General features: G+C 51.6%; 1 protein-coding gene across 1 annotated transcript in view; it reads left to right on the forward strand.

Annotated features, from left to right (window-relative positions):
* LOC123092087 (O-fucosyltransferase 1) overlaps positions 1-18,580 on the forward strand; it is a 61,834-nt gene that overhangs the window by 23,284 nt on the left and 19,970 nt on the right. The window contains exons 6-7 of the mRNA XM_044513769.1: positions 15,242-15,365; positions 15,436-15,719. Of these exons, the coding sequence (XP_044369704.1) occupies positions 15,242-15,365; positions 15,436-15,719 (408 nt within the window). The remainder of the gene's footprint in view (positions 1-15,241; positions 15,366-15,435; positions 15,720-18,580) is intronic.

Genomic DNA, 18,580 nt, shown 5'->3' on the forward strand with positions numbered 1-18,580 from the left:
CGAATCCATTCGAGTGTAGTTCGGAAGCCACCAATGTGGTTGTTGGGGATTTTTTTCCTTGTAAAACAAGTAAGTGTGCACGTGCAACGCACGTCTAGACTAATATTACAATTATATGTGAAAATTCACTTGTATGTAAAAGAATAATCTGATAGTAGCAAGAAATATTTAAAATGAATTGTTGTATACAAAAAGATAAATTTCCACCAAAGTAAAGGTATTGCATTCATGTTTCAAACTATTAGTACCCTTTTTATTCTATGAATCTTAAATACCATGTTCAGGTACTCAGTTACAATCACTATTTAATGTTTTTATATACTCAAGATCTACATATATTTTTAGTACTATGATTATTCTCTTACAAGTCCGACTTCTCAGAATCATCTTTCTATTTTGTCGTCGTCATCATCTGAACCAACGTTGTTGAGTATCACATCTCTATGGAGTAGGGGAACACCCGCTCTGACTTGTGGTGTAGATGGCGAGCTTCTTCAAGTAGAAGGCCAACAAGACTGGCACTCCCAGAATAATTTTGGTTGCTTGGCGGACATCCCATAACTTAGAAGTAGATTTCTAACTCACCTACAAGTCAGGCTAGAGTTCCAAGGAATACTGCAATGTGCACATTAAATTGAATATATGATCCAGTACTATTCTCAGTAAATGACCTGGTACTATTCTAAATAAATGACATGGTACTATTATCGAAGCAAGGAAAACTAAATTTTAGCATATCATTATGTATGAAGACAAAAATTAGTCAATGCTTGGTGAGCAAGGGTAGGTAGTTGCATTTGCAATACCAGCTATCATATGAATAACCGCATACCAGCAAGAGAAAGAGGAAGTTATTGAAAATCAATAGTTAGCCTTCAATAACAACAATCTCTTCCCAGACAACTTTCGTCCTTTTAGCCCGGCAAAAAGAAATTTTCAACTTACAAATATTTATTTTGAATAAATTTCGGCAGATGTCCACAAAGGTAAGTGGCTGTGTAGTAGTAGAGCCATGGTGCCTAAACATGCCATGCGATGAGATAGATGGTGCAAACATAATTTCAATTGTGTGAAATTCAATGAAATTCTCCAGTTATACATTAGAAGAGCTACTGGTAAGAATAATAATAGGCATGAGCCACCAGAGTAAATAAACAAAGAACCAGCTCGTTTGCCCTTCTTAATCGAAATGTATTACCTTCCCTAAAGCAATCCAAGTATATAGTCTTCGATGTAGATATCTTTTCACCAACAACATGGCAAAACCTTGCATCACAAGTTGACACCTCTATGTGAAAAGAGTACAGGCCAAGCCAACAAATAACAAGTCAGAGGTGGTTAGACAGGTATTGAAGAAGAGGATCAATTTTTATTGGATGGTACGGTAAGATAACATAAAGCCCTAGAGCACCATAATATTCCCCTCAATTGTTACCGCAGTATTGAAGAACCATGTGCTAACTATGAAGTATTGGTCGATACTAAAAGATGAAGTTGTATAGAGGAAGAACAGCCAAACCTGTTAAACATGAGATAAGTACAAAAGAACCTATAGACAGAACGGTATGACTGCATGACCATATGTAAAGTTGCAAACTGGACAATGTAAGTTCCATAATTCAATCACAAGAAAACTTTGGCAAACCAACATTTAGTTATTTAAATCAAAGTTCAGCTTATTTAGTACAGAAGTGGCACTTGGATTAAGCATTTTTAAAACATGCATGCAAGGCTGCAGATACTAATTGGCAGGCCAACATATAAGAACAAATTTTGCTTCTTGTATTGCAGATATTCATAAAGCTTGTATTGAATTGTCTGTGCAGAAAATGATTTGCCGTAGATTGTCAAAGAGATTCTGTATAGTCCTTACATTCAAATAGTCTTAAAACTAACATAAAAATGCAGTAATCCATTGGCATAAATGGTCTGCATACAATCCTTTGAAGTCTGCAATACAATACCAATTGGCAGGCCAACATTCAGAGAAGCATGTACTGAATTTAGCCTGTAGAAATTCAGAGAACCATGTTCCGAATTTAGCTTGTATAAATTCAGAGAAGCATGAGTGGAGGAGCCGAGTCTACCTTTTCCTGGATGTTGTCTACCTTTTCTGAGGGCCTCAACGGGGCAGCGGCAGCGATCGACTGGAGGAGTGGTTAAGTTGTTAAGTTGTTAAGCAGTAAAGATGACATGAACCAGCATATATATGTGCTGCTAAAAGACAGGTTCACATGTCCATTGACCAGCAGTAATGCAGTATACATGACGCATGTATCAGGGTATTACTATCCTTCCTCTTCATGGGATCACATAAAAATGGGTATATAAGCGCTGTTCTGGCAAATCCTTTTCTGCCATCCGGCATATGCGGACCAGGAGGCGGCTTTGACACCACCGGATGCTCAGCACTGTGATTCGATGGAAGAGTGCCAATTGGAGGCCCGCCGTCCTGACTCTCGCCATGGTAAAGGCCCCAGCCACAGCCTCTTCCCCCATGTCCTCGGTCTCTCCATTGCATCATTCCAGTTTGGTCACAGAAACCATCTTCAACCTATATAAGAAGCACACCATTAGACAATCCATCCTTAATGAAGTTTTTGATGCGTCAACAGACTGTAATAAATAGCTAGAGGTTAGAAAGAGAGATCCTCCGCCCAAACCTACTGAACAGAGAGGTTAGAAAGAGAGATTGGGTGTAGAGCGTGCAGTTGATCCTGCCGCCACCCACGCCCTTATGCCGGCACCGCCGTGACGCCTTGCTGCACCTTGAGAGGGACAGGAGAGTAGAGAGGGAAAAAGGAACATAGAGAGTGAGAGGGAGAGAAGCACCCTCGTCTGAAGAGCCTTCTCGGAGCTGCGCTCGTCAGCGTCAACGACCCCTCCCCGTCATCCTTCTTCCACGTCTCCGCCGCAGAACCCGTGCTGCTGCGTGCGGTAGCAGCACCGCGTGGGCGTCAAGCGCCTGCAACAGCGAACGACGGAGGCTGCAGGGAGGGAGCACGGCGACCCGTGAAAGAGGGAGCGGCGGCGACGACGTGTAGGAGGCAGGAAGGGCTGGAGCGAAGGGCGCCCATGAGGGTGTACCGGGGGCAGTTCGGGAGAAGATTGGGTGTTACGTGATTGTAGGGATTTGTTTCCTTTTCTTTTTGGAATCGATAGCGATGCTGGCAGAGTTTTCGTCCGGCGCCTAAAATTGCTAAACCCACATCAATGAGGATTAGTTGTTAATCCTGACGGTTAGATTGATATGAGTGGGCCTGATCTAAGGCTCTAATTGTTTCGGGTTGTTTCGTGTGCATTAGATGGGGTGCAGTTAGGGATGAATATGTTTTCTTGTTTAATAGTAGTATAGATTCCATACAAGATTCGTTCTGTAGACCTTGTCGGCGTCTCGGTTGCTGCGGTGAGATTTGATCGCTAGGGCGGGTTGTGAGCAAGTCTCAACATGAAATTCCCACTGGGGCAGTTTGTTGAGCAAGTCTCAATGTGAAATTCCTTGGATCATTTAGATGTGACGATGTGAAGAGGAAACCCAAGCATGGATGAGGCCGAATACCAAGACCTCCTATCCATGAAGGGCGATGTCCTTGAGTATCAGAAGGAGACTGCATCTCTTCTCTCAGACATGACAATATTGCAAACTGAGGTACGATTATCTGCTCGGGTTGGATTATCTGTGGGTTGCGCCCCTTGGTCCTGTCGGACCATGTCGTGCTGGTAGCTCATCGTTACCATGCCTCTCAAGTAGGCACGATGCCTGACCGACTGCTAGGCTCGAGTGGCTGACTCCACGCCTGATCATGGGATGTGTTGAGCCCTCTGGTTGACAGGCATGCCCTTATGTTGTGTCCTTGTTAGTAGCCCCCGAGTGTCGCGTGACCTACTTGCCGGGAGGTTGCGTGGGACTTGTTTGATCTACTCGCTCCCATGTGAAGGTGAAACCTTGGATCGAGACATTTGAGGACCAACCTTTTCGAGTCTTGACCAGCGATCAGTTGAGGGTACGCTGTGTTGACCGAAGGTCCACCGACTGCAAGGAGAAGGATTCTCATGGTACACCGTGTTGACCGAAGGTCCACCGACTGCAAGGAGAAAGATTCTCATGGTCCTTGGCCCTCTAATTGACTGAGGGCAAGGGACGAAACAGGGGCCGGTACGCCAAGTCTTGATGTCCAATGTTCGCGATGCCATTAGGAGGTTTGGGAACCAAGGCATGCTTGCGTGGGGTGCTGAGTTACCATTCTAAATGGTTGCATCGGAGCTGATGTGGTGATTCCCGAGGGTGGGGGTGTTTTGGTTTCCCCTTTGCCTATAAGATAGGCGGCGATGAGGAGCAGTGAGGTTACCAAGCCCTTCTTGCCTTCGTCTTCCTTGCTGCCGCCTTCCCTTTCCCAGCGTTTTGCCTGCCATTGTGAGGGTGTGTCTCACTCCTGGAGCACGCCTTACCATCACTCTGCTCCTTGCTCTTGCACCGCCAACGCTCTTCCGTAGAGACGATGTCATCCCCATCAGCCTTTGCCAAGGATCCCACTGTTGTAGATATGTTGCCGTCGTCCTCACAATATCTTGCTCCGGTGGGCAAGCCGAGGGCCCACCTGAGCGGTGGAGCAGGCCCTCCGACGCGGCCGAGGAGGTGAAGGAGGCATTGGGGGCGGCGGGAAATTAGGAGGTGGAGGAGGAAGATCCGGCCACCTGGCGTCCTTTGAAGATGACGGCGTCGAAGATATTGAAGCTGGTGGTGGCGGGTGTGTTTTCCCTCAATCTCCAATGGCGGGTGCCCAAAAGAGAGGCAACCCCCGAACCTTGAGAGGGGGAGGCGGTGGTCTTCGTCCCTTTCTTTGAGAGGGGGTTCTCCCTGCCGATCCAACCCTTTCTCCGAGGACTGCTCCATTACTATGGGCTGGAGCTTCACGACTTAAATCTGAACGGGATCAAGTGGCAAGCTTCATCACCTACAACGAGGGCTTTCTGGGGATTGAGGCTCATTTCGCCTAGTGAAAGAGGCTGTATTTCGTTAAGCCATACATGTGTCAGGATGATATCAAGTTGGGGGAGTCGGCATCTCAGTTTGGGTAATGCCGGGGTTGAGGCGGCCAAGGTCTCCACCATCTCCAACAAGGGTGGCACCATAACTGGTTCTACTACTACAACCCTAACCCTGCCTTACTGGCCTTCAACACCCAATATGTGGTGTACAATGATGTCTGGGCAGCCCGACCTACTCTCAGGGTGCAGGTAGTAGCGAAGTTTTTGGGGAAACGCATAACCGTGCTCCACGAGGCGCCCTCCTTGGAGAGAGTGTGGTGGTGACGTTCATCAGACATCGAGTTCAACCCATCAAACTGAGGTGCTGCCCTATGTGATTGTACACAGGCTTGGGGGATCCAACCCGGGAGGCGCCGGACGAGCTCAAGGGAAGGAGATGCACAGACGGGCGGTCAAACCTGTGAAGTCCAAGGTCGTCGACCTGATGGGTCAGCCTGTCCTCGGGCATCCCAACCAGCCGGATGAGGTAAGTGCGCTATCCTTCGGGCCGCTAACCCTTTTCCCTTTCACGCCTCATTTGTCCTTTTTGGTGGCTTTGCAGGAGGTGGCCTCCTTTATCTCCTGATATCCCCTTCTCGTGGACTAGGCATGACGTTGGGTGGCTGCCTGCCCAAGCTCCCGCGCCAGCTGCTGGTCTGACCAGTACTTCAAGCGCTAGCGGTTTGAATGGCATGGGGCAGGCATCGAACGGCTCCTCCAATTTAGGGAAGAGGAAAACGCTCGGGAGCATCTTCTCTGGGGTCGATGCAGTGGGTGACACCTCCGGGAAGCAGAAGCTGCCAGCAGCCACTGAGGAGGGGGGAGAGCTTCCGAGGTGATCATTGGGAGTAAGAGGAGGAAAACCGCCCAGACGACTGTCGAGAAGGGAGGGGCCGGCTTGGCCCATGCGAGGACGTTAAATTTGGGAATTCTCCATGTCATCGCTGTCCAGGAGGGAGTTGTTGCAGCTCCAAGTTGCCTTGGGGCAACTATTCATCCCCTTCTAGGGGTCTTGATATCACGCGGGGACTCGAGGTTGGCGCCTATTGGCTGTGCGTCAGGTACTCCCACTACTGCTTCAGTGAAGGTTGTGTCTCGGGATTTGGACCCCGAGCCGAGCATCGTGGAGGCAGAGCTGCGGGAGCAGGTTGAAGAGCGGTTGCCCGGCTCCCTGGCCTGCTGGAAGTTATGATGAGGAATCTTCATGTGGTGGGAGCTTGCATATCCTCCTTTTGTTCGATGTGAGTTCTCCTTCCAACAACTTTTCTCAATGCCCCCCTCCAGCCTGTGCTTTGTTGGAATAATCTAGTTCTGGGTCCCATGGCAGCGTTTCTGGTTTGGCTGCCATGGCAGCCGATTTCGCTGCGATGACAACGTTTTTAGTTTGTTAGCGTTTTGGCACATTTCTGTTTAGAGTCAACACCACGAGACCCGTTTTTGCATGATTCGCGGTTAGTTTGTAGGGCGTCGTGGGCATGTGCTCGGTCGCGGGATGGCATGATCCGATCGGAGTGCGTAGGCCGCGACATGACTTGTGTTTGTTGAGAAATAAAAGGAGAAACAGAAAAACAACAATGCTTACGCTGCGCAAATCTCTCTCTCTCTCATGAGCTGAATTTCATCTTAGAGAGGCAACAAGTGGCATCAGAGCCATGTCGGGTACTTTGGCCGCCGGCAATCGGTCACGTATGCCCCTGCGCCTCCACGTGGAGTCACAGGAGCAGAGCCAGAGTAGAACCTGCGGCGGTGGCGGTGGTGAAGTGTTGGTGCAGCAGGTGACCTCTGGCGGCACCCTCCCGATGCTGACACGCACCAACTATGCAGAGTGGGCGCTGCTGATGAAGGTTTACCTTCAAGCCCATGGCTGGTGGGAGGCCGTGTCCATTGGGAATGCCTCCTACCACGACGAGCACAATGCCATGATCACCATCCCGCGAGACGTGCTGAACGCCGTTGACGAGGAGGAGAACGCCAAGGCTGTGTGGGATGCCATCGCAATGCAGCGCATGGGTGCCAGCTGGGTGCGCGAGGCAAACACACATAAGCTGCGGCATGACTTCGGGGGCATCTCCTTCCGTGACGGCAAGACCATCGCTGACTTCTCTGGGAACGTCACCAACCTGCGCGCGCTCGGTGACACGCTGGAGGAGCCCAAGGTAGTAGCCAAGTTCCTCCGTGTTGTGCCATCCCAATCCGTGCAGGTCGCCATTGCCATTGAGACACTGCTCGACGTGAGCATGTTGTCTCTGGACGAAGTCACCCGGCAGCTTCGCGTGGTCGAAGACCGTCTCAATGACACTCACGACAACAACAACGGTTAGGGTGACCGCCTGCTTCTCACGAATGATGGATAAGTCTGTGTACTAGGGTCCTTGTGGGGCTGCAGCACATGGTCCTTGTGGCAGTTAGGAGGATAAAGTCCTGGACCATCAAGGACTGACTGTTAGGATAGAGTTCTGTTCTTGACCATCAAGGACTGTCAGTTAGCATCTTAGACTAGCATCTTAGACTAGCATCTTAGACTGGCATCTTAGCAGCATCTTAGCATATGCCTTGGCTGGCTAGCAGCCTATAAATATGTATCCCCAACCCCTCAGGTTGGCATGGCATTGTGTGAGAAATAAACCAACGAAAATTGTCCCAACTCTCCTAGTGTCATCCACAACTATCAATGCTCAGGTTGAAAGGTCTAACAAGTGGTATCAGAGCCTCGTTAACCTGCACCCTGAGCATTTCCTGTGAGCAGCCCAAGTCGCTCTCAGCACACGGCTACCTCGAGCATGCGGCGCCGGCAAGAGGCCGAGCGCGCCGTGGCAGAGGAGCGTGAGCGAGCGGCTGTAGCAGCGGCTGCTGCGGCGGCAAGAGTGTCGAGGCTGGCTGCAGCGGAGCTGGCAGCAGCCAGAGCGGAGGTAGAAGCAGCCAGGGCGGAGGTAGAAGCAGCAGCAGCAGCAGAAGCAGCCCGTGAGGCTACGGCGGATGCCAAGGCACTCCGCGGCAGCCCCGGCAGCTCCAGCAGCTCCGCGCCCGCGGACGACGGCGCCGACGCAGATCGCGCCAAAGTGGCGCAGGAGCGGACGGCGCAGTGGGCAGCCGAGCACGCCCGCGCTCCAGGTGGAGGCGTGCACCGCGACGGCGGCTGCAACGACCAGGACCGCGGCCTCTACGAGGTCCGGACTGTGGTCAGGGATGTTGGTTCCAGTGTTGGGTGGCCTACCCTCACTAAAACCAACTACGTCGAGTGGGCCGGGATCATGAAGGTCAGGCTCCAGGTGCGGCGCATGTGGGAGGCAGTCCAGGACAGCAACGTCGACCACCTAGAGGATCGACGGGCGCTGGACGCCCTCATCGCCGCAGTCCCGCCCGAGATGCAGTTCTCGCTTTCCAACAAGCGGACTGCCAAGGAGGCTTGGGACGCCATCGCCGCAGCACGCATCGGCAGCGACCGTGCTCGCAAGTCCACCCTGCAGGCACTTCGTAAGGAGTGGGAGAACCTGGGCTTCAAGCCAGGTGAGGACGTTGATGACTTTGCTCTCCGTCTCAACACTCTGCTGCAGAAGATGGTGAAGTTTGGCGATGCCACCTACACCGAGGAGAGAGCTGTCGAGAAGCTTTTTCGGTGCATTCCCGAGAAGTACAAGCAGATGGCTCGCTCGATCGAGTCGTTGCTGGACCTCTCCACGATGACGATCGAGGAGGCGATAGGTCGACTCAAGGTCGTCGACACCGACGAGCCACAGCCCCCTCGGGGCCCGTCACCACCGGCGGGAAGCTGCTCCTAACTCGGGAGCAGTGGGATCCCAGCCTTGGTGACAAGAAGAAGGGGGAGCCTTCCTCCTCGACGGGCGGCCGCAAGCGTGGCAAGCAGCGTAAGGCGCGAAGAGGCCCCCCGGGCAAGGCACAAGGACGTGCCGAAGGTGACGCCCGCGGAGGCGCCAAGGACGGCCCCGCTGGCAAGCCCAGGCCGGCACAAGACAACAGTTGCCACAACTGTGGCCGGTTTGGCCATTGGGCCAATGAGTGTCGGCAACCACGACAAGGCCAGGCTCACGTCGCACAGGCGAAGGAGGAGGAGACGGCTCTGTTCATGGCGCATGCAAGCATTGAGCTACCCTCGGCGACTCCAGTCGCAAAGGCTTTCATCCACCTCGATGAGCCAAAAGCACACGCTCTTCTCGGCGATGGCTCCGAGAAGGACAAGGCTACGGGGTGGTGCCTCGACACCGGCGCCACCCACCACATGACCGGTCGAAGGGAATTCTTCGCCGAGCTCGACTCCGATGCGCGAGGCTCCGTCAAGTTCGGGGATGCCTCCGCTGTGGAGATAAAGGGCGTCGGCTCCGTCATCTTCACCACCAAGATGGGAGAGCACCGGCTGCTCACCGGTGTCTACTACATCCCCGCGCTAAGGAATTCCATCATCAGCTTGGGACAGCTGGATGAGAACGGCTCACGCGTGCTGATTGAGCATGGGGTCCTACGCATCTGGGATCGCCAGCGTCGCCTTCTCGCCAAGGTGCCCAGAGGTGAAAATCGACTCTACGTCCTTGATGTGGAGGTGGCACAACCGGTCTGTCTCGCTGTCCGTCGAGACGACGAGGCGTGGCAGTGGCATGAGCGCTTTGGGCACCTTCACTTTGAGGCCCTGAAGCGTCTAAGTGCCAAGGAGATGGTGCGAGGCCTGCCATGCCTCGACCATGTGGAGCAGTTCTGCGACATCTGCGTACTGACAAAGCAGAGACGACTCCCCTTTCCCCAACAGGCGAGTTTTCGGGCTAAGGAGAAGCTGGAGCTCGTGCACGGAGACCTGTGCGGCCCGGTGACGCCAGCCACACCAGGAGGTCGACGCTACTTCCTGCTGCTCGTCGACGATCTCTCCCGCTACATGTGGGTGATGATCCTCGGCAGTAAGGGAGAAGCGGCGGACGCCATCAGGCGCGCGCAGGTTGGTGTGGAGGCGGAGAGCGGCCGCAAATTGCGCGTGTTGCGCACTGACAACGGCGGCGAGTTCACGACGGCTGAATTCGCGTCGTACTGCGCCGATGAGGGCATCCAGCGCCACTACTCCGCGCCGTACAGCCCGCAGCAAAACGGCGTCGTCGAGCGGCGCAACCAGACGGTTGTGGGGATGGCTCGGGCTCTCCTCAAGCAGAGAGGGATGCCGGCTGTCTTCTGGGGAGAGGCGGTGCTAACGGCCGTCTACATCCTCAACCGCTCTCCTACTAAGGCACTCGACGGCAGAACTCCGTACGAGGCCTGGCATGGGCGGAAGCCGGCGGTCTCTCATTTGCGGGTCTTTGGCTGCCTTGCGTTCGCCAAGGAGCTCGGCCACATCGGCAAGCTCGACGACAGGAGCACTCCGGGAGTCTTCATCGGCTACGCGGAGGGCTCAAAGGCCTACCGCATCCTCGACCCAAAGACACAACGTGTGCGCACAGCGCGAGACGTCGTGTTCAACGAAGGGCGAGGGTGGCAATGGGACAAGGCGGTGGACGACGGCTCGACGCCGACGTATGACGACTTCATTGTCGAGTACGCTCACTTCAAGGAAGCTGGGGAAGCAAGCAGCTCCTCTTCACTGGGCACGTCTACCCCGGCCCCCAAAACTACATCGACTCCGGCGCCTGCTACACCGACGACACCACAACCGGCGACGCCGCATACTCCAGCCCCGGCGGTCGCCACTCCGGGCTCGTCTTCATCAGCACCAGCTCACGCAGAGCACAACCCGATGAAGTTCGCTTCCCCGCTCACTCACGACGAGGAGCGGGTCGACGCATGGTATGGAGGCGAACCGCTGCGGTACCGTACGATGGATAATGTGCTCGGCGACCAGCCGGTGCCAGGACTGGTGCCACGTGACCTGGAGGCGCAGCTACAGCTCGTGTGTGAAGACGGCGAACCACGGTCCTTTGCAGAGGCCGAGAGAGACGCGGCATGGCGCGCCGCGATGAAGTTGGAGATGGATGCGGTCAAGCAAAACCGCACCTGGGAGCTTGCTGATCTCCCTCGAGGTCACCGCGCAATCACCCTTAAGTGGGTGTTCAAGCTGAAGAGGGATGGAGCCGGCGCCATCATCAAGCACAAGGCTCGTTTGGTGGCCCGAGGCTTCTTGCAGCAGGAAGGAGTCGACTTCGACGACGCTTTCGCTCCCGTGGCACGGATGGAGTCCGTGCGACTTCTCCTTGCGCTGGCTGCCCAGGAGGGCTGGCGTGTCCACCACATGGACGTTAAGTCGGCATTCCTCAATGGCGACTTGAAGGAGGAAGTCTACGTGCATCAGCCACCGGGGTTTACGATTCCCGGCCAGGAGGGCAAGGTGCTCCGCCTGCGCAAGGCTCTCTATGGCCTGCGGCAGGCACCCAGGGCGTGGAACGCCAAGCTGGACTCCACGCTGAAGAAGATGGGTTTCGAGCAGAGCCCGCATGAGGCTGCCGTCTACCGACGGGGGAGTGGAGGAAATGCCCTGCTGGTGGGCGTCTACGTTGACGACCTGGTGATCACCGGCACCAAAGATGCAGAGGTGGCGGCGTTCAAGGAAGACATGAAGGCCACGTTCCAGATGAGTGACTTGGGGCTCCTCTCCTTCTATCTAGGGATTGAGGTGCACCAGGACCACTCCGGGATCGCGCTTCGACAGTCCGCCTACGCCAAGCGCATCGTTGAGCTAGCTCGGCTCACCGACTGCCATCCAGCTCTCACTCCGATGGAGGAGAGGCTGAAACTAAGTCGCGACAGCACGACGGAGGAAGTGGATGCTACGCAGTACCGACGCCTTGTGGGGAGCCTTCGCTACCTCACTCACACACGGCCGGACTTGGCATTCTCCGTCGGCTATGTCAGTCGGTTCATGGAGCGACCAACGTCGGAACACCAGCAAGCAGTGAAGAGGATCGTCCGCTACATAGCAGGGACCCTCGACCACGGCCTCCATTACCCTAGGTGCCCTGGGGCGGCACACTTCGTCGGGTACAGCGACAGCGACCACGCCGGCGACATCGACACCAGCAAGAGCACGAGCGGGATCCTCCTCTTCCTCGGCAAGTGTCTCGTGAGCTGGCAATCAGTCAAGCAGCAGGTGGTGGCCCTGTCCAGCTGTGAGGCTGAGTACATAGCGGCCTCCACCGCCTGTACTCAGGCGCTCTGGCTTGCTCGACTGCTTGGTGATCTTCTCGTTCAAGACACCAAAACGGTGCAGCTCCTGGTGGACAGCAAGTCCGCCCTGGCCCTGGCAAAGAACCCTGTGTTCCACGAACGGAGCAAGCACATCCGACTGAGGTATCACTTCATCCGCAGCTGTGTGGAAGAAGGGAGCATCGAGGCGAGCTACATCAACACCAAGGATCAGCTCGCAGACCTGCTCACCAAGCCCCTTGGGAGGGTCAAGTTCCTCGAACTTTGCTCCAGGATTGGGATGATTCAACTCTCCCACAAGACGACGTACAAGACTTAGGGGGAGAATGATGGATAAGTCTGTGTACTAGGGTCCTTGTGGGGCTGCAGCACATGGTCCTTGTGGCAGTTAGGAGGATAAAGTCCTGGACCATCAAGGACTGACTGTTAGGATAGAGTTCTGTTCTTGACCATCAAGGACTGTCAGTTAGCATCTTAGACTAGCATCTTAGACTGGCATCTTAGCAGCATCTTAGCATATGCCTTGGCTGGCTAGCAGTCTATAAATATGTATCCCCAACCCCTCAGGTTGGCATGGCATTGTGTGAGAAATAAACCAACGAAAATTGTCCCAACTCTCCTAGTGTCATCCACAACTATCAATGCTCAGGTTGAAAGGTCTAACAACGAAGGCCTGCTTCTCACGAAGGAGTGGGAGGCCCGGAAGTAGCAACCCCGAGGCAACAACAGCTCTTCCTCTGGCGGGCGGAACAACCGCCTGAGGGGCAGTGCTCGTGGGGCGGTGCCCGCGGAGGTGGATGCGAGAACGGCCATGACCACAAGAGCGGCGGCGACAAAGACAAATGCCGCTACTGTGGCATAAAGGGCCATTGGGCCCGTGAATGCAGGAAAAAGAAGAGGGAGGAGGCACTCCTTGCTCGAGCCGACAAGGAGGCTGATCCGGACTTGCTGCTGGCCGATGTCGTGGAGATCTCTGCCACGGCCGCGAATTTCGCTGCCATGGTAGCGGTTTCGCACCCTCCCATAGCTGCAGTGGAAAATCCTGCCATGTCAGCGAATTGGTTGCCACGACAGCGATTCCAGTCTCGCCATGGCAGCGGATCTGAGCCCCACAAGTGGACGTGCCCCGTGATCTTTCTCAACGAAGAGAAGGTAAATGTCGTCCCCGCCGGCGACGACGAGCCTCGGGACACGGTGTGCTACCTTGACACCGGTGTGTCAAATCGCATGACCGGTGATCTCGCAGCCTTCACCGAGCTTGACATATGGATCGTTGGAACTGTGCGTTTCGGTGATAGATCCGTGGTGCGCATCGAGGGGCGTGGCACCATTGCCTTCTCCATCGATGGTGCCACTGAAAGGTCTATGCACGAGTAGTGGGGCTTATGGGAGCCAATCAAGCAGTCATACTATGGGAATTACAGGTCGGCAATGAGAATCGCATAGTAGACGATGCTGCGCACCACTCTGCTGGTGCAGTGCCAGGCTATGTAGTCACAATCACAACAATGTGCCCGCTGACTGCTTCGTGTGGCAAATGCCGTCGAATCACATCTCGATCACTGCCTAACCTTATGTAGTTACTCCTTGGCTGCTGCTTTGTTGTCGCTTAGCCACACTGGCTCGCACACGTTGACACTGTGACCTTTGCCATATGTGGGTGCCTTGCCTAGTTTGTGCCACCATTTTATGGAGTCTTGAGTCCTGAGCGGTTCATGCACTCTGCTGCCATATCACATGTGCGTCTGTTGTTGCCCAACTCATCAATGTGGCTATCATGCAATTGTGCTGTTTGGTCCTTGTTGCGAGCTCTGTTGCAGCATCTTTGGGGCCATTGTCCATACATGCTTGGGCTGGAGATTACCCCCCTGTAAAATGAGAAAATCTAAAATTTAAGTCAGTCAGAACCTTCTTGGCCTCGGCTAGTTGGCATTTTGAACCAGGTTTTACGAATGCTGCTTCATAATTATAAAAGGTATTCTAAATGTGCAATTTCCGACCAAGTTTTACAAATGCAGTGTCATGACTAGAATACTTATGCAAGTAATGGAATCATTGGCATATTCAGTACAAGCCATTTAAAAGTAACTCTTAGCATTTCGGGTTGGACAAATGGCACAAAACCAATTGCCCCGCATTACACTATAAAATTGTGTAATAGTTGTATATGTGGCATTTACATTTACTTTTCATTGCTTAGACCTTCTACCTGTAGCTATGCAGTAATGCCAGAATTAAGTTGTTTCTATGACATAAGTTCCTCTTTGTGCTGCAATCTAATGCCAGGCAAATCCTTTTATCGTCGTTTTTCTTTTCGGGCTCATTCGGTTTGGAGGAAATTTTGGAGGATTCCTATGGGATTTTCTTCATATGTTTAGCATTCGTTTCATAGGAATAGAAGTACTTGATTCCTTAGGCTTGTGTCCGTCCATATTGACCTGATTCCTTAGGATTCTTAGTATTTGGTAAGGCCTCATTGAAAATTCCTAAGGATTAGAGAGCACGGTAATCCTGACGAGTAGGATCCAGAGGAACTCAGGCAGAAGTACTGCGTCCTTGATTGGGTCGCACATGTCAACTGGTTTTTCAGAGACCTAAAAGGGCGAAGCCCTGGGTAGGGCATCTTATTCCTTTACTTTTTCTATTCCTCTGATTTGAAAATCTTGTAAAACTGAATTAGTCCTTCATCTGTAAACAGATTATTTCCATTTCTTAAGCAAAAGACACTTCTGCATATTCTCAAAATTAAGTACTGTTTGTTCGATTTTTGAGTTCCAGCTACGTGGTACTCCCTCCGTAACTTAATACAAGACATTTTTTGACACCATGACAGTGAAAAAACGTCTTATATTAAGTTACAGAGGGAGTATCTTTCTGTTACAGGAATCAAGTAAGATAATAGGCTTCACAAATGATTTACATGTAGTGTGCTTCATTCCTCGTAAGAACACTTAATTTCAGTGCTGTTCTATATATTTGAAACTGCCTTTTTGTCAGCATTTTTGGTTTGTTCTGAATGATCTTGGCATGTGGTTCCTGGTTGATGTTTTTACTTATGGTTTCTATTTATACATGCAACCAGTGGTTTCATAGGTATTTATGATGTTCCTCACTTCATCAAGACATTAAAATATGATGTCCGTATTGCTACGAGCGTCCCAGATATCATTACAAACAGAAAAGCTAAGAAGCTGAAAGCCTACCAGGTGAAAGAAAGCTCACTAGTTTCAGTTATACGAGTGAATAACTCCAGAGACTAATATGTGTTGCTAACAGATCCGGCCACCTCGAGATGCACCGGTAACTTGGTATACGACAGTTGCTTTAGAGAAGATGAAGAGTTATGGGGCTATCTATTTAACTCCATTTTCACATCGCTTGGCAGAAGATATAAATGATCCAGAGATCCAGAGACTTCGATGCCGGGTGAATTATCATGCATTACGATTCAAGCCAAACATCATGAAAACAAGCAGTGAGATAGTGAATAAGCTCCGCTCAGAAGGCCATTTCATGTCGATTCATCTTCGGTTTGAGATGGATATGCTTGCTTTTGCTGGGTAGAACATTGACTAACCACACTGTGTGATTACACAATTCAGTCATTCACATTTATAATAGTCAGTTTGTTATTCAGTTGTCATCATATATGCTTTGCTATGCATCCAGAAATGGAGAAGCGCATCCATGTATTCTTTATTGCAGTTCATTCTAGGCTACAGAAAAGCTAACAAGAGCATTGTAGAGCCTTAGACATCATAACATTACTCAAGTTTTCATCAAATTTTTGAAATGACGTCATTAACCAAACTAGCAAAGTGCCTGTGGCTTGCACTGGGCTCATAATAAATCAATGTGCTCGCAAATCTGAAAAACAGTTAAATAGTTTATACCATCTAACTTAGGCTTCATCCTGATTTGGGTTGTATAACAATCCTACAACAACAACAACAACAACAACAACAACAACAACAAAGCCTTTAGTCCCAAACAAGTTGGGGTAGGCTAGAGGTGAAACCCATAAGATCTCGCAACCAACTCATGGCTCTGGCACATGGATAGCAAGCTTCCACGCACCCCTGTCCATAGCTAGCTCTTTGTCGATACTCCAATCCTTCAGGTCTCTCTTAACGGACTCCTCCCATGTCAAAATCGGTCGACCCCGCCCTCTCTTGACATTCTCCGCACGCTTTAGCCGTCCGCTATGCACTGGAGCTTCTGGAGGCCTGCGCTGAATATGCCCAAACCATCTCAAACGATGTTGGACAAGCTTCTCCTCAATTGGTGCTACCCCAATTCTATCTTGTATATCATCATTCCGGACTCGATCCTTCCTCGTGTGGCCACACATCCATCTCAACATACGCATCTCCGCCACACCTAACTGTTGAACATGTCGCCTTTTAGTCGGCCAACACTCCGCGCCATACAACATTGCGGGTCGAACCGCCGTCCTGTAGAACTTGCCTTTTAGCTTTTGTGGCACTCTCTTGTCACAGAGAATGCCAGAAGCTTGGCGCCACTTCATCCATCCGGCTTTGATTCGATGGTTCACATCTTCATCAATACCCCCATCCTCCTGCAACATTGACCCCAAATACCGAAAGGTGTCCTTCCGAGGTACCACCTGGCCATCAAGGCTAACCTCCTCCTCCTCACAGCTAGTAGTACTGAAACCGCACATCATGTACTCGGTTTTAGTTCTACTAAGCCTAAACCCTTTCGATTCCAAGGTTTGTCTCCATAACTCTAACTTCCTATTTACCCCCGTCCGACTATCGTCAACTAGCACCACATCATCCGCAAAGAGCATACACCATGGGATATCTCCTTGTATACTCCTTGTGACCTCATCCATCACCAATGCAAAAAGATAAGGGCTCAAAGCTGACCCCTGATGCAGTCCTATCTTAATCGGGAAGTCATCGGTGTCGACATCACTTGTTCGAACACTTGTCACAACATTATTGTACATGTCCTTGATGAGGGTAATGTACTTTGCTGGGACTTTGTGTTTCTCCAAGGCCCACCACATGACATTCCGCGGTATCTTATCATAGGCCTTCTCCAAGTCAATGAACACCATATGCAAGTCCTTCTTATGCTCCCTATATCTCTCCATAAGTTGTCGTACCAAGAAAATGGCTTCCATGGTCGACCTCCCAGGCATGAAACCAAACTGATTTTTGGTCACGCTTGTCATTCTTCTTAAGCGGTGCTCAATGACTCTCTCCCATAGCTTCATTGTATGGCTCATCAGCTTAATTCCACGGTGATTAGTACAACTCTGAACATCCCCCTTGTTCTTGAAGATTGGTACTAATATACTCCGTCTCCATTCTTCTGGCATCTTGTTTGCCCGAAAAATGAGGTTGAAAAGCTTGGTTAGCCATACTATCGCTATGTCCCCGAGACCTTTCCACACCTCAATGGGGATACAATCAGGGCCCATCGCCTTGCCTCCTTTCATCCTTTTTAAAGCCTCCTTCACCTCAGACTCCTGGATGCGCCGCACAAAACGCATGCTGGTCTCATCAAAGGAGTCATTCAGTTCAATGGTAGAACTCTCATTCTCCCCATTGAACAGCTTGTCGAAGTACTCCCGCCATCTATGCTTAATCTCTTCGTCCTTCACCAAGAGTTGGCCTGCTCCGTCCTTGATGCATTTGACTTGGCCAATATCCCTCGTCTTCCTCTCCCGGATCTTAGCCATCTTATAGATGTCCCTTTCACCTTCCTACGTGCCTAACCGTTGGTAGAGGTCCTCATATGCCCGACCCCTTGCTTCACCAACAGCTCGCTTTGCGGCCTTCTTCGCCATCTTGTACTTCTCTATGTTGTCTGCACTCCTATCCAGGTATAGGCGTCTGAAGCAATCTTTCTTCTCTTTAAGCGCCTTCTGGACATCATCATTCCACCACCAGGTATCCTTATCTTCGCTTCTCCTTCCCCTGGACACTCCAAACTCCTCCGAGGCCACCTTACGAATGCAAGTCGCCATCTTCATCCACACATTGTCCGCATCCCCTCCTTCCTCCCAAGGGCCCTCCTTAAATACCCTCTCCTTGAACACCTGAGCTACCTCCCCCTTGAGCTTCCACCACTTCGTTCTAGCGACCTTGGCACGCTTATCCCGCTGGACACGAATCTGAAAGCGGAAGTCAGCAACCACCAGCTTATGCTGGGGTACAACACTCTCCCCAGGTATCACCTTACAGTCTAGGCACGCACGCCTATCTTCTCTTCTCGAGAGGATGAAATCAATCTGGCTAGAGTGTTGGCCACTACTAAAAGTCACCAGATGTGATTCTCTCTTTCTAAAGAGGGTGTTAGCTACAATCATGTTGTAGGCTAGAGCAAAGCTTAAGACATCTTCTCCTTCTTGATTCCTGATGCCATAGCCAAAGCCCCCATGCGCCCC

This window comes from Triticum aestivum, chromosome 4B (assembly GCF_018294505.1).
Source record: "Triticum aestivum cultivar Chinese Spring chromosome 4B, IWGSC CS RefSeq v2.1, whole genome shotgun sequence".
In the NCBI taxonomy this organism is placed as follows: domain Eukaryota; kingdom Viridiplantae; phylum Streptophyta; class Magnoliopsida; order Poales; family Poaceae; genus Triticum; species Triticum aestivum.